We start from the raw sequence: 16,754 nt of genomic DNA, 5'->3' as shown, positions 1-16,754 counted from the left end.
GTAGAGGAAGATGGGCATGGATGTCAGCTCAGGGCCAGTTTTACCCAGCAAAACGAGGGGGACTGGTGGCAGATGTTAGCTCAGGGCTAATCTTCCTCAAAAAATAAAACAAAGGGGCTGGCCCCGTGGCCGAGTGGTTAAGTTCGCGCGCTCCGCTGCAGGCGGCCCGGTGTTTCGTCGGTTCGTATCCTGGGCGCGGACATGGCACTGCTCGTCAGACCACGCTGAGGCGGCGTCCCACATGCCACAACTAGAGGAACCCACAACGAAGAATGCACAACTATGTACCGGGGGTGCTTTGGGGAGAAAAAGGAAAAAATAAAAAAAAAATCTTTAAAAAAAAAAAATAAAAAAAAGAAATAAAACAAAGGAGGAAAGTAAATCACATTTTTAGATGAAGTGTAGACACTGAAGCTACACAGCTATACCCACACCACACATACTCCCTTGTCTGCCTCACCTTTTCTCTAATTTTCTCCTTTGTCTCCTTGCTCTTTCTCCTTTTTGCTTCCTAGACACCAAGTGCTTACTGAGACCAGCAAGACTAAGAGAAAAAGTGTCCTGGCTTGGCCTTCCAAAAACAGAAGAGTAATTTACCTGCAGAAAGCCTGTCATCAAACAGCACCCCTACCTTGAGGTGGAAGCCATGATGAACTGGGGACATGGGGTTGTCTCTAAGCGCAGAGTCGGAGAATCTGTAAGACAATGGGAGTCAATTTTAAAAAGGATCTTCTCTACCATTTACAGGGAAAACATCTCTGGCTTATGGTTCACCAGCAGCCAGAGGGAAATGGATTGAACACACACAGGAAATGGTTATCAAGTTGACCGGCTGGTCAGAGAGAAAAAGAACAAGCTCCCCATCCCACACCTCGCAACAAACTTCATCACAGGCACAGTCGCCTACCCTCAGAACCACTGGCAGTTTGGGTTGGCTGAGTCTTTGTTGTGTGGGGCTGTCCTGTGTATCATGGGATGTTTAACAGCTCCCAGGCCTCTGCCCACTAGATACTAGTAGAACACCCACCCCTAGTTGTGAAAGCCAAAAATGTTTCCAGACATTGCAAAGTGCCCACAGGAGGCAAGTCATCCTCTGTTGACAGCTACTGTTTAAGATCAGTGCTACCAACAGAACTTACTCTGAATATTTTGTACCAACACTGTCTAATATGGTAGCCATGAGCCACGTGTAGTTATCAAGCATTCGCTATTTGGCTAGTGTGACAGAGAAACTGACTTTGTAATTTTGTATAATTTTAATTAATTTTAACTTAAATAGTCACATGTGGCTGGCTGATGGCTACTGTCTGAGATGGTTACATCCTAGACATATTAAGAACTAATTGAGAAAAAGCAAAACTTTTAAAGTATATTAAGGACCACAGAATAGGGAAGCCTTCTGTGTAGACAACACAGACTTAAAGGAAAATGAATAAATTTAACCATATCAAACTTCTAACAAATCTATAGTAGGCAGCTTCTCTGATAGCCCCCAAAGATCCCTACCTCCTGGTAGTCATGCCCTGTGTGCAATCTTCTCCCCTTGAGTGGGGTGGACCTTGTGACTTACTTCTAACAAACAAAATATGGTGAAAGTGATGAGATGTCTCTTCTGAGATTACACTACAAACAGACTAGGACTTCCATCTTGTGCACGCTCTCTCTGTTGCTCTCTCATTCACTGACTCCAAAGAAAGCCAGCTACAATATTCTCAGTTATCCAAGGGAAAGGCCCATGAGGCAAGGAACTCAGGGAGTTCCCTGGCCCACCACCAGAGGGAACTGAGCCCTGAGTCCAACCACCCACAATGAACTGAATCCTGAGGAACACCCCTCGCAGTCAAGCCGTCTGATGAGACCACAGCCCCTGCTGACAGTCTGACTGCAACATAAGACCCTACGCCACAGGAAGTCAGCTAAATCATAGCTGGGTTCCTAACTGGCAGAAAACTTAAAGATAATAAATGTCTGTCATTTTAAGCTTCTTTGTTGTGGGATAATTTGTGATGCAGTAACAGATAACTAATGTAATATTTACACAACAAAGCACCAAAATCAAAAGTCAAAGCCATAGCGGTCAGAAGATACTCACAATGCCTATAGCTAGCAAAGAGCCGGTATCCAGAATATATAAAGAACGCCCACAAAACAATGAGAAAAAGATAAACAATCCTAATAGGCAAATTAATTTGTTAGCTACCTTTTGCCCTGAGGAGCTCTCATGAACCCTAGTGATACTGAGCTTCTATTTCTGAGGATTACATGGAATTTAAAGTCTAGAGGAGAGTAGAAACAGACTTAAATAAAGGGTTAATGAAACAGGACTACATTAAGACCCTGCCAAAGAGCTACACTTAGGATATAAAGATAAATGATAAATAATCCCATTGTGAGGGCCCACCCCGCGGCCTAGTGGTTGAACTTGGTGTGCTCTGCTTCGGTGGCCCAGGTTCAGTTTCCAGGCACAGACCTATAATAGTCGTCGGTGGCCATGCTGTGGTGGCGACCCACATACAAAATTGAAGAAGACTGGCACAGGTGTTAGCTCAGGGTAAATCTTCCTCGAGCAAAAAGAGAATGATTGGCAACAGATCTTAGCTCAGGGTGACTCTTCCTCAGGAGGAAAAAAAAAACAAAAGATAATCCCATTCTGTAGAAGTGGTCACACAGTAAACATGCTGACTTAACTTTAGCACTGCATAGAGAGGTGAGGGGGGCCAGATCTCCTAAGAATTTGTAACCAGGAACATTTATGAGGTCAATTCACATTTCTTAGTAGTCCCAATAACCTCAAGTGAAAATGTGAACTGAAAATGACCACTGGTAATGCCCTCCAGGGGAATAGTGGAGACAAACAAAACCTCTCAAGAGGACTATATCCTAAACAAAACTTCAAGGAACTCCACTGATAACAGTTCCAAAGAACATGAACTGACAACCTTGAAAAAAAATCACAAAATAACCAAGGGAACAAAGCACCATGAATAGGAGCCAGCAGAAACAAGACACAGCAGAATCAGACTCACGGACTCTAGATACTGTAAATACCAGAAAAATAATACAAAATAAGCACACTTAATAAGTTGAAAGAAACAGATGAACAAGAAACAAGGAATTTTAAATGAAATAAAAGATCTACTAGAATTAAAAAGGACAAAATAAAAATTTAAAAAGGAAAAAGCCAAAAACAAATAAAAACAATACAGCAAAAATGAAAATAAACAAAAAAGACCTCCCCCAAGAAATGAAAAGGAAATAAAAACCAAATAACAAAAAAACACCAAAATACCAAATAATCAATACCAAACAAACAAAAAAGAGAAACCAATAAAAACAAAAGCCAAATCAAAATTTAAAAATACATAACAGCATATTGGGGCTGGCCCCGTGGCCGAGTGGTTAAGTTCGCGCGCTCCGCTGCAGGCGGCCCAGTGTTTCGTTGGTTCGAATCCTGGGCGCGAACATGGCACTGCTCATCAAACCACACTGAGGCAGCGTCCCACATGCCACAACTAGAAGGACCCACAACGAAGAACACACAACTATGTACTGGGGGGCTTTGGGAAGAAAAAGGAAAAATAATAAAAAATTAAAAAATCTTTAAAAAAAATACATAACAGCATATTAAAAAATCAAAAACAAGAGTGACATGGGCAAAACAAAGGACTAGAAAGTTCCAAGCTCTCACCCCCACATCAAACTGAAAAAACCACCATAAACTGTCTAAACCAAACTTGTAGGAGCTCTGAAAACAGTCAGAGGTTTATAGCAACCAGCAAACGCTCAATCAATAAAAAGCCATCTTGGCACTTACCGGGCAGGAAAACTACTTTGTAGCCCACCCACTGCTGACTACAGCCTTCAGCCTCCAGGACCAGGAAATCTAACCAGAGCACAGGCACACTTACAGTGACACAAGAGCAGAAAGCACAACTCTGTCTACATAGCAAAACTGGTAGCCGCATCTGGCCAAGTAATTCAGTGCATGGTTCTACCTGATTTGGGTCCCCAGACAATGAGCTATGATTGGGCCCATTCTGCTGCCTCACTCAAGTAGGAAAGCTAATTCATACCCCTGCTTATTGTCAAGTACAGGACCCACTCCCAACTATCTAAGAAGCCTGACTGGAGAACCCAGGAAACCATGGAGCCCATCTACAGCCTCACTTGGACCAAGAACCAGGCCAGCAGTCCTATCCAACTGTCCTCAGCCAGCAGTACTCCCCATCTCCTGACCTCAGAGCTCAGGCAGTGGCCTTACCCAAAAATAGACCCTGATAGCCAGCCCCAGCTGCCCAAGGATGCTACCAGCTAACATGTCCATAACCCCAAGATGACCTAAGTGTAAAGGGCAGATGCTGTCAAAGTAAACTGGTAATGTGTGGAAGAGGAGACCACATACTCAAATGCATAGACATCAACTTAGGGAAGCAAGGATGACAAAGAATCAGATAAACACAATATCACCAGAGGAAACTAATAATGCTACAATAACACTCCCTAAACAAATGTAAATCTATGAGTTGTCAGACAAAAAATTCAGAATAATCCCCTTAAAGAAGTTTAATGAATTACAAGAACACAAAGACAGACAAATAAACAAAATTAGGAAAACAACACATGAATAAAATGAGAAGCTGGACAAAGAAATAGGAACCATCAAACAAACAAACAAACAAAAATCCCACAGCTGAAGAATACAATAAATGAACTGAAGAATTCAACAGAAAGCTTCAACAGCAGCCTTAACCATGAAGAAGAAAGAAACAACTACCTAGAAGACAGGCATTGACATTATCCAATCAGAGAAGTAACAAGAAAAAGGAATGAAAAAGAGTGAAGAAAGTCTACAGGATTTACAAGACACCATCTTATGGGAACCCCAAAAGGAGAAGAGAAAGAGAAAAGGGAGAGAAAGTACATTTACAGCAATAAAGGCAGAAACCTTTCCAAACCTGTGGAGAGAAATAGATATCCAGATCTAAGAAGCCCAAAGGACCTCTAATAGGTTGAGCCTGAATAGGACTACACCAAGACACATAATAATTAAATTATCAAAAGTCAAAGTCAAAGAGAATTTTGAAATCAGCAAGAGAAAAGAGAGAAGTTACCTACAAGGGAGCCTTCATAAGACTAAAGGCAGATTTCTCTACAGAAACGATTCAGGCCAGAAGAGAATGGGATATATTTAAAATATTCAATGAAAAAACTGTCAACCAAAAATACTATACCTGGCAAAACTGTCCTTCAGAAATGAAGGAGATATAAAGACTTTATCAAACAAGCAAAAGCTACGGGGGTTCATCACCACTAGATCTGCCTGACAAGAGATGTTAAAGGTAGTTCTTCAAGTAGAAGTAAAAGCATACTAAGTAACATCACAAAAACATATGAAGATAATGTAAAACTCACCATAATGGTGATTATATAGTCAAAGGTCAGATTCTCTAATATGTTAATTGTAGTACATAATTCACTTACAACTCCAGTTTAAGAGTTAAATAAACAAATGTACTGGGGACCAGCCCCATGGCCTAGTGGTTAAGTTTGGCACCCTCCGCTTTGGTGGTCCGGGTTGGAACCTAAACCATTCATCAGTGGCTATGCTGTGGCAGCAACCCACATACAAAATAGAGGAAGACTGGCACAGATGTTAGCTCAGAGTGAATCTTCCTCAAGCAAAAAGAGGAAGATTGGCAACAGATATTAGCTCATTGCAAATCTTCCTCACCAAAAAAAATAGTATTAAAATAACCCATAACTACAATAATCTGTTCATTGGATACACACATAACAAATAAGTAAACTGTAACATCAATAATCTAAAATGTGAGGAGAGGAGAAATAAAAATGTAAAGTTTAGGAATGCTATCAAACTTAAATTGTTAGTTTAAAATAAGGAGTTATAAGTTTAAGATATTTTATGTAAGCCTCATGGTAACAACAAAGAAAAACCTACAGTAGTTACACAAAAGAGCATGATGAAGTCAAAGCTTAAGAATACAAAAAGTCATCAAATTGCAAAAGAAGACAGCAGGATAAGGAGAAAGGAACAAAGGACCTACAAACAGACATAAAACAATTAACAAAATGGAAATAGTTGGTTCTCATCTATCAATAATTACTTGAAATGTAAATGGATTAAATTCTCCAATCAAAAGACAAAGAATGTGCGAATGGATAAAAATGCTACCTACTCACTTTGACTTTTAAACACACACATAGACTGACAGTAAAGGTGTGGAAAAAGATTTTTCAAGCAAATGGTAACCAAAAAAAAGCTGGGATAGTAATACTTGGACATAACCACCTTTTAACTCAAAATGGTAAAAAGAGAAAAAAAGGCCATTATGTGATGATAAAGAGGCCAAGACATCAAAAGACATAACAACTGTAAATATTTATGCACACAAGAACACCTAAATATATGAAGCAAATACTAACCAAACAAAAATGAGAAATAAACAGCAATACAATAATAACAGAGACTTTAACACTCTCAACAGAGCATCCAGACATACAATTAATAAGAAAACATTGTATTTAAACACTATAGACTGAAAGGAGCAAACAGATAAAGAACATTTCATTCGACAATAGCAGAATAAACACTCTTCTCAAGCACACATGGAATATTTTCTAAAATAGATAATGTTTGGCCACAAAACAAGTCTTACCATACTCAAAAAGACTAAAATCATACCAATTATCTTCTCTGGCCACAACAGTATGAAAGAGAAATCAACAACAGGAGGAAAATTCAGGAATATATAGAAATTAAACAACACTCTCCTGAACAACCAATGGACCAAAGAAACTGAGGGGGAAATAAAAACATATCTTGAAAGGAATAAAAATAGAAACACAATATACTAAAACATATGGGATACAGCAAAAGGAGCTCTTAGAACGAAGTTTATAGCTAAAAACACATACATAAAGAAATAGAAAGATCTCAAATTTATAAAACTAACTTTATACCTCAGGGAACTAGAAAAAGAAGAATAAACTAAGCCCAAAGTTAGCAGAAGGAAGGAAATGAAAGATTACAGCAAAAATAGAGAACCGAGAAACAATAAAAAAAAGACAAATTGGTACTTTGAAAAGATGAACAAAATTGACAAACCTCTAGCCAGACTAGTCAAGAAAAAAAGAGAGAGGACCCAAATCAACAAAATTATAAATGAGAGAGGAGACATTATAACTGATACTACAAAAACACAAAGGATCATAGAGGCTACTATGAGCGATTATACGCCAACAAACTAGACAACCTAGAAGAAATGGATAAATTCTTAGAACATACAACTTACCAAGACTGAATCAGGAGAAACTGAAAATTTGAACAGTCAAATTACTCATAAGGATATTGAATCAGTAATCAAAAATCTCCCAATAAAAAAAAAAAAGGCCTAGGATGACATGGATACACTAGTAAATTTTATCAAACATGTAAAGAAGAATTAATGTCAATCCTTCTCAAACTCTTCCAAAGAATCAAAGAGAAAAGCACATCATCGAACTCATTTTACAAGATCAGCATTACCCTGATACCAAAGTCAAATAAGCACATTACAAGAATATCCCTGATGAATATAGACGCAAAAATTCTCAATAAAAACTAGCAAACCAAATTTGACAGCACATTAGAAAGACCATACTGCATGATCAAGTGGGACCCATCACTGGGATGCAAGGATGGGTCAACATATGTAAATCAGTAAGAGTGATAAATCACATTAATAGAATGAAAGACAAAAATCATATGATCATCTCCATAGATGCAGAAAAAGCATTTGACAAAATTCAACATCCTTCATGATAAAAATTATCAAGAAATTAGGTATTGAAGAAATGTACCTCAACATAATAAAGGCCATATATAACAACTCACAGCTAGCATGACTCTCAATCGTGAAGACAGAAAGCTTTTCCTCTAAGATCAGGAACAAGACAAGGATACCCACTTGCAACACTCCTATTCAACACAGTATTGAAAGTCCTAGTCAGAGCAATAGGTCAAGAAAAATAAAAAGCATCAGAATTAGAATGAAAGAAGTAAAACTATCTCTATTTGCAGAAAACATGATTTTAAATATAGAAAACTCTATAAAGAGATTATAAAAACTGTCATAACTAACTAATGAATTCAGTAAAGTTACAGGATACAAAGTCAACATTAAAAAATCAGTACTGTTTCTACACACTAACAAGTTATCTGAAAAATAAAGATAATTATCCCATTTGCAATAGCATCAAACAATAAAATACTTAGGAGTAATTTAATCAAGGAGGTAGAAGAGCTCCATATTGAAAACTATGAGATATTGATGGAAAAAATTGGAGAAGACTAATAAACTGAAAGATATCCCATGTTCATGGACTTGAAAAACTAGTATCACTACAATGTCCGTGCTACCCAAAGCCATCTGTAGATTCAATGCAATCTCTATCAAGATTCCAATGGTATTATTTATAGAAGTAATAAAAACAGTCCTAAAATTCAGATGGAGCCACAAAAGATGCTTAACAGCCAAAGCAATCATGAGGAAATAAAAAAAAGCCCGAGACATCAGAATTATTGATTTCAAACTAATTATAAAGTTATACTAGTCAAAACAGTATGGTACTGGCACATGGACCACTGGAACAGAACTGAAAGACCAGAAAAAAATCCATGCATAAACAGTTAACAAATATTTGACAAGGGAGGTAAGAATATTCAATGGAGAAAAGAAAGTCACTTCAACAAATGGTGCTGAGAAACTTGGATAGTCACATGTAAAAGAATGAAAATAGACCTCTTTCTTACACTACTCACAAAAACTAACTGAATAATTCAAGAGAGATAAAAGACTTAAGTGTAAGACCAGAAATCATAAAACTCCTAGAAGGAAACAGAGGGGAAAAGCTCCTTGGCATGGGTCTAGGCAATTATTTTTTGGATAAGACATCTAAGCACCAGCAACAAAAGCAAAAATCAACAAGAGGAACTACATCAAACCAAAATGCTTCTACACAATAAAAGAAACAATCAACAAAATGAAAATGCAAACTACGCAAGAGAAGAAAATATTTGCAAACCACATACTGGATAAAGGGTTAATATCAAAATATATAAAGAAATCATACAACTCAACAGCAAAACAACAAATAAGCCACTTCAAAAATGGTCAAAGGATTCGAATAAACATTTTTCCAAAGAAGATATTTAAACAGCCTACAGGTGCATGAAAGCATGCTCATCACTAATCATTACTGAACTGCAAATCAAAACCACAATGAGATTTCATTTCACGCCTATTAGAATGACTATCATCAAAAAGACAAGAGATAACAAATGATGGCAAGGACGTAGAGAAAAGGTAAGTCTGGCACACTGTTGGTAGAACTGTAAACTGGTACAGCCACTGTAAAAAAACAGCATGGAGTTTCCTCAAAAAATTAAAAATAGAACTATCAGGGGCCAGCCCCACGGCCAAGCAGTTAAGTTCAAATGACTGCTTCAGCAGCCCGGGTTTCAGATCCTGAGCATGGACCTATGCATTGCTCATCAAGCCATGCTGTCAGCATCCCATAAAGAAGAGCCAGAATGACCTACAGCTAGGAAAGAAAACTATATACTGGGGCTTTGGGGAGAAAAGGAAAAAAAAGAGAAAGACTGGCAACAGATGTTAGATCAGAGCCAATCTTCCTCGCCAAAAAAAAAGGGCAGGAGAGGGCATAAAAAAATAGAACTATTATGTGATCCAGTAATTCTCCTTCTGAGAATAGATGTAAAGGAAACAAAAACACTACGTCAAAGAGATAGCTGCACTCCCATGTTAACAGCAGCATTATTTACCATAGCCACAAAGTGGAAACAACCTAAGTGTCCATCAACAGATGAATAGATAAAGAAAGTCTGGTATAAGGGCCAGCCCCATGGCCTAGTGGGTAAGTTAGCTGCAATCTGCTTCAGTAGCCATGGGTCGATTCCTGGGTGAAGACCTACACCACTTGCCAGCAGCCACACTGTGGGAGTGGTGCACATACAAAATAAAGACTGGTACAGATGTTACCCCAAGGTGAATCTTCCTCAACAACAAAAAAGTATGGTATATATACAATGGAATATTATTCAGCCATAAATAAGAAGAAAATCCTTCCATTTCTGACAATATAAATGGACCTTGAGTACATTCTGCTAAGTGAAATAAGTTAGACAGAGAAAAACAAATACAGTAGGATCTCACTTATATGTTGAATCTAAAACAAAAAACAAAAACTCCAAACTCAGAAAAAGAAATTAAAGTTATGGTTACCAGAGGCAGGTAATGGAGAGAGAGGGAATTCGATGAAGGTGGTCAAAAGGGACAAATGTCCACTTATAAGATTTAAGTACTGGGGAAGTACTGGACAACATAATGACTATAATAATACTGCTATATCTAATATTTGAAAGTTGCTAAGAGAGTAAACCCTAAAAGTTCTCATCACAAGGAAAACAGGGTTGTTCTTTGTACCTATATGAGGACACGGATGTTAATTAAACTTACTATAGAAATCAATTCACAATATATGTATTTCAAGTCATTCTGTGGTACACTTCAAACTTATACAGAGCTGTATATCAATTCCCTCTCAATAAAACTGAAAATAAATAAATAAAAAGCCATCTTCAAAATGACAGGAAAGTTTCATAGAGTTCCCACCCTTGACCTACCCGTTCCCCAGCACTGCAGCAATCTTAGTCTTGAGCAGGCAGAAGCCCAGTTCCCAGTTCTCCCCTCAAACCAGAGGGAGCAGACCTTATTTGCAAATTGTGTATTTCTGTTCTAACCTGTCTTGGGGATACCTGAAAGAATCATAAAAGGCACTTGTCTCTGTTTTGCATAACTTGGAACAGATGTAGGAAAAGTGGCAGGTACTACTGATCAAAGGTATGAGGTAGAATACAAATCCACAAACGGAACAAGAGATTACAGGTGCAAACACATAATAGGCCATCTAAGGCCCAAAGGAGAAGCTGGGATGAGACTATTTGGGAATATAGGACATTCAAAAGCAGCCACGTATATGGGAGAATTTAGGAAGCAACACACAAGCCCAGGCAAGACACAGGCTCTCAAAACTCCTGGGAAGACCTTAAACTTTCACCTGGGGCTAATCCCAAGATTAAGAGAATCCTAAAGCAATGTTACCTCAGTAAGAAAAAAATAAACCAAATTTAAAAAAGTACCCTAGCTAAGTGATGAAGGAGTGCCCCAGCAGAGAAAATATGCAAAGGCAGGGAGAGGTGGCTGCTCTTTTCTCTTTTTATCAGTGTTCTGTTTGTTTCAGCTCCTGGGATTCAAGGAAATCTGTCAAAAGATTAGCTGAACATAAACTACAGAAACAGAGTCCTCAGTGATCACACATGACAAGATATAGACTCAGTAAAAATAGTTTGGAAAACTCTCAAAACAAATGGATTACTACTGTCTTCAACCATCCAAAAAAAAAAAGCAAACCCTGAGGAAGGGGAAAATCTAATTTCCAGAGTTACCACATTATAATAGAAATATTTCAAATTTCAACAAAAAAAATCACAAGGCATAAAAAACACAAAGGCATGGCTCATTCAAAGGCACAAAACAGACGGAATCAACTCTGAGGAAGCCTAGACATCAGACTTACCAGACAAAGACTTTAAAATAACTGTCTTAGATATGTTTAGAGAGTTAATGGAAAACACAACCAAAAAACTAAAAGAACTCAGGCAAACAATATATGAACAAAGCTGAAATGAAAAGTTCAACAGCAGAGTTGAGCAGGTAGAGAAAAGAACTGAACATAGGACTATTAAAATTACCAACTCTTATCAACAGTAAGAAAAACATATGAAAAAAAGTGAACAGAGCCTGAGAACCTGGTGGGACACCACCAGCTGTACCAACATACATATTTTTGGAATCTCAGAAGGAAAAGAGAAAAGAGCACACAGATTATTTGAAAAAATAATAGCCAAAAATTTCTCAAATTTGAGGGAAGACACGCATCTACAAATCCAAGAAACTCAATGAAACTGAAGTAGGAGAAACTCAAAGACACCCATTCCAAGACACAGTGTAATCAAACTACCAAACACTCAAGCAAGAATCTTGAAAGCAGGAAGAGAGAACCAACTATACATACCAAGGGATCTGCAATAAGATATCCAGCCAATTTCTTATCAGAAATCTTGACGGCCAGAAAGAAGTAAGATACTCTATTTAAAGTGCTGAAAGAAAAAAACTGTCAACCAAGATTTCTATATTCAGCAATACTGTCCTTCAAAAATGAGGGAGAACTTTAAGACATTCCCAGGCAAACAAAAGTTGAGGTATTTCATTACCACTAGACCTGCAATACCAGAAATGCTAAAGAGAGTCCTTCAAGTTGAAATGAGGGGATACTAAACAGTAACTCAAAGCCATACTTAAGAAAACATAAAGTCCACCAGTAAAAGTAAATATATAGACCAATATAAAAAACAATATTATTGTCATTTTGGTTTGTAACTCCACTTTTTATTTTCTACAGGATTTAAAAAATAAAAGCATAAAAACTATAAATAATGTAATTTGTGGCGTCAGTAATATGAGGGCAGAAATTTCTAAGAGAAGTATTCGTGTATGCAATTGAAATAAAGTTGGTATAAGTTGAAATGAGACAGTTACAACATTAAGATATTCTATGCAATCCCATGGTAAACACAAAAAATACCTAAAGAATATGCATAAAGGAAATCAAAAGATGTCACTACAAAAAAATTAACTATACACAAATGTAGGCAGTAATGGAGGAAATGAGAGGGAAAAAAGCTATAAGACATATAGAAAACAAATAGAAAAGTGGCAAAAATAAGTCTTTCCTTATGAGTAATTATTTTAAATGAAAATAGATTAAACTGTTCAATCAAAAGGCAGATATGGGGAGGTGATGCCAGCCAATGGTGGACTAGGAAGCTCCACCTCCTCATTCCTCATAGAAATGCAAGTTAACAATATATGGACCAGGATACTTTTGTGAGAACTACAGAGACCACTTGAGATGGTGTAGTACCAGGCCAACAGAAAGCCAAAAAGGGATTCCATAGAAAAGGGTAGGAAAGTTCATGGCAATTTTCACACACATCCATCTCCCCCTACTCAGTGTAAGTAGGTACAACTGGGGTAAACCTTCCATATGGGAGCTCCTCCCTCAGGATGGAAACAAGAATGGATCATGTGTCCAACATTCTGGCTTGTCTAGGGGCTTCCTGACAGATTGCTGTCTCACTGGACTCGGAGCACTGATGGAAATGGTGGCAGACTTTGGAAACCACTGAAAATGTAGGTGAGTGCCACAGCGCAGTAGTGCTGCAGAGATTCCGCAGTTCTACAGGCAGACGCCAGAGAGAGCAAGAGGTTACAAGCTCCTGAGAAGAAATGGGGCAAGCAGCTTATGGAAATTGAGACAACTAAAAGTACACTCAATTCCAGAGAAGACACCACCAGAAAATGTTGGAGAGGTCCCAAACTTCTATGTGGACTGACTGGTGAAGGGATTCCCCTGAATGAAGCCAGTCCATAAAGACTGGGAGAGGAAGCTGTTTTTTCAAATGGTCAAATCTCAACAACAGATCACAAAGCATATAATGAAACAGGAAAACATGGCCCAATCAAAGAAACAAAATAAAACTCCAGGCATGGAACCTAAAGAAAAACAGATTGCTGAATTTCTTGACAAAGTATTCAAAACAACTTCTTAAAGATATTCAATGAGCTAAAAGAGAGTACTGATAGACAACTTAATAAAATAAGGAAATGCATGAACAAAAAGAGAGTGTCAACAGACTATAAGAAAGAACAAAACAGAAATTTGGGAGCTGTAAAGTACAATAACTGAGCCAGCATTACCCTGATACCAGAGCCAACCAAAGACACTAGAAGAAAACTAACGACCAATACCCTAGATGAATATTGATGCAAAAATCCAAACACAATATTAGCAAAGTAAATTCAACAGCACATTAAAAGGATTATACACCACAACCAAGTGGGATTTATTACTGGAATGCAAGGATAGTTCGACATATGAAAATTCAACCAATGTAACATGCCACACGAACAGAATGAAAGACAAAAACCATATGTTACTATCAGTTAATGCATAAAAAACATTTAACAAGATTCAACACAGTTTCATGATAAAAACACTTAATAAACTAGGAATAGAAGGAAACCATCTAAAGATAATAAAGAACATAGGATATATATAAAAAAATCACAGCTAACATCATATGAAATAGTGGAAGACTAAAAGCTTTTCCTCTAAGAATAGGATCAAGACAAGGATGCCCACTCTGGCCATTCTATTCAACATAGTGCTAGAAGTCCTACCCAGAGCAATTAGGCAAGAAAAAGAAAGAAAAGGCACCTGGGAGGAGTGATGTCAGCATTATGGCAGAGTGAGCTCTCCCCTTGAACTCTCCTCTCTAAAATACAACCAAAAGGACATTCATACACCAACAGAAGATAATCACACAACACAAAAGGCGTCTGAGAGACCCATGCAGCCATATGTCTGAAGGTAGTGGTGCTGGATCCCCTGGAGGAAATGGAAGGTGGTAAGGGGGACTTGACTTTTCCCCACAGCAGCGACCCCAGGACTGCATGTGGTTCTGAAAGGAAAGGGGGGAGGGGCAGCCCTCCACGAGAACATTGCTCTCTGAGTTCCCTCACAGCCCATGAGATAACCCAACACACAGAGGTGACTTAGCTATTGTGGAAGTGTCTTCATCAAGACGGCACCCTAGGAGAGCAGTTAGTGAAAGCCGAGGGAGAATGCCCCAGGATTGTGCAGGAGAAAGTGCTCCTCCCCCAGCTGAGCACTCCAGCTCTACAATCTGACAGAGCGCTGCACAGAGAGGAAAGCAGCAGCTGGAGGAAGTGCAGGTGAAACAAAGTGCCCCTCTCCTCACCCAGCACTCCAGCTCTGCCATCTGCCAGAGCATCACAGAGATAAAAGGAGTCAGCGGCTGGGGGAAGCATGCACATGAAAGAAAAAGCCCCCTCCCCTACCAGCACTCCAGCTATGCCATCTGCCAGAGTGCAGCACAGACAAAACAGGAGTCAGCAGCTGGAGCCAGGGAGCCACGGACCATGCCGGACCCAGAATACACAGGGCCTGACACCCACCAAGTGGTGGTAGGAGGAAGCTGCAACCAGAAAATATCACTATGCAGAGGGAAAAATCCACACCTCTAAGCAGTATGAAAAAGTATATTAAATTTCCAGACCAGAAAGAAAATGACAAGTACCCAGAAACCAACACTGAAGACACAGGAATTCATAACCTAAACAACAAAGAATTCAAAATAGCTATCATAAAAAAACTCAATGAGTTACAAGAAAATACAGAAACACAATTCAACGAAATCAGGAGTATCTTCACAAAAGAGACTGAAACTATAAAGAAACGATCAAGGGTCAGCCCTGTGGCTGAGTGGTTAAGTTCACACACTCCACTTCAGTGGCCCAGGCTTTTACTGGTTCAGATCCTGGGCAGAGACATGGCACCACTCATCAAGCCACGTTGAGGCGGCATCCTACATAGCACAACCAGAGGCACTCAAACTAGAATACACAACTATGTACTGGCCAGCTTTGGGGAGAAGAAGAAGAAGAAGAAGAAGAAAAAAGATTGGCAACAGATGTTAGCTCAGGTGCCAGCATTAAAAAAAAAAAATCAGAACTGTTGGAGATGATGAACACAGTGGATGAGATTAAAAAAATTTGGATTCCCTAAACAACACAGCTGACATTATAGAGGACTGAATTAGCAATTTAGAGGACAGAAATATACAAATGCTTCAGATGGAAAAAAAGAGAAAACTAAGACCAAAAAGAAATGAAGAAACTCTCAGAGAAATATCTGACTCAATAAGGAAATGCAACGTAAGGATTATAGTTATTCCAGAGGGAGAAGAGGAGGAGAATGGAGAAGAAAGCTTGTTCAAAGAAATAATATCAGAAAACTTCCCACATCTGGGGAAAGAGCTGGAAATACAGGTGAATGAAGCTGACATATCTCCTAACTATATTAATGTTAAAAGACCTACTGCAAGGTATAGAGAACTAAACCTCGCAAAAGTCAATGACAAAGAGAAAATATTAAGAGCAGAAAGTCAGATGAAAATAACTTACAAAGGAATCCTTATCAGGCTTTCAGCAGATTTCTCAACAGAAACCTAGGGGCCAGAAGAGAGTGGAATGACGTATTGAAAATTCTGAAACATGAAAACTTTCAGGCAAGAATACTCTATGCAGCAAAAATATCCTTCAGATATGATGGAGAAATAAAGTTTCCCAAATAAACAAAAGCCAACGGAGTTCATCACCACAAGACCGCCCCTAAAAAAATCCTCAAGAAGGCCCTCATACCTGAAAAAAAACTAGGAAAGGGGCCACAAAGCCCTGAGCAAGGAGATGAATATGTAGGCAATAATCAGAAAATAGAGGCTCTCTATCAGATCAGGTTAGTAAACACTTAACTATAATGTTAAAGATAAAAGAAGCTAAACACCAAAATAAAAATAATCTTGTCATTTTAACCACAAACTCAAAATACAAGATAGAATAAGATATTAATAATAACTTAAAAGGAGATGAAGAAAGGGATGGAATTCCCTTAGTCTAAGGAAATAAGAGGCTATCAGAAAAGGGACAATCTCATCTATGCGATTTTTTATACAAACCTAACGGAAATCA

At 38.4% G+C, this 16,754-nt stretch overlaps 1 protein-coding gene across 7 annotated transcripts in view; it reads right to left on the bottom strand.

Moving 5' to 3' along the window:
• The window catches only part of PGBD2 (piggyBac transposable element derived 2), a 33,873-nt gene that overhangs the window by 5,074 nt on the left and 12,045 nt on the right, over positions 1-16,754 (bottom strand). For 4 of the 7 annotated variants that reach the window (XM_005604202.4, XM_023625578.2, XM_005604203.4 and 1 more), the window contains one exon: positions 632-695. In XM_005604202.4, the coding sequence (XP_005604259.2) occupies positions 632-695 (64 nt within the window). Of the gene's footprint in view, positions 1-597; positions 696-16,754 lie in introns of all 7 variants that reach the window. The other 3 variants (XM_070246789.1, XM_014734842.3, XM_070246790.1) reach the window with 1 other exon arrangement.

The sequence above is a fragment of the Equus caballus genome, chromosome 21 (assembly GCF_041296265.1).
Source record: "Equus caballus isolate H_3958 breed thoroughbred chromosome 21, TB-T2T, whole genome shotgun sequence".
Classification (NCBI taxonomy): Eukaryota; Metazoa; Chordata; class Mammalia; order Perissodactyla; family Equidae; genus Equus; species Equus caballus.
This window is presented reverse-complemented; position numbering and strand designations above follow the sequence as displayed.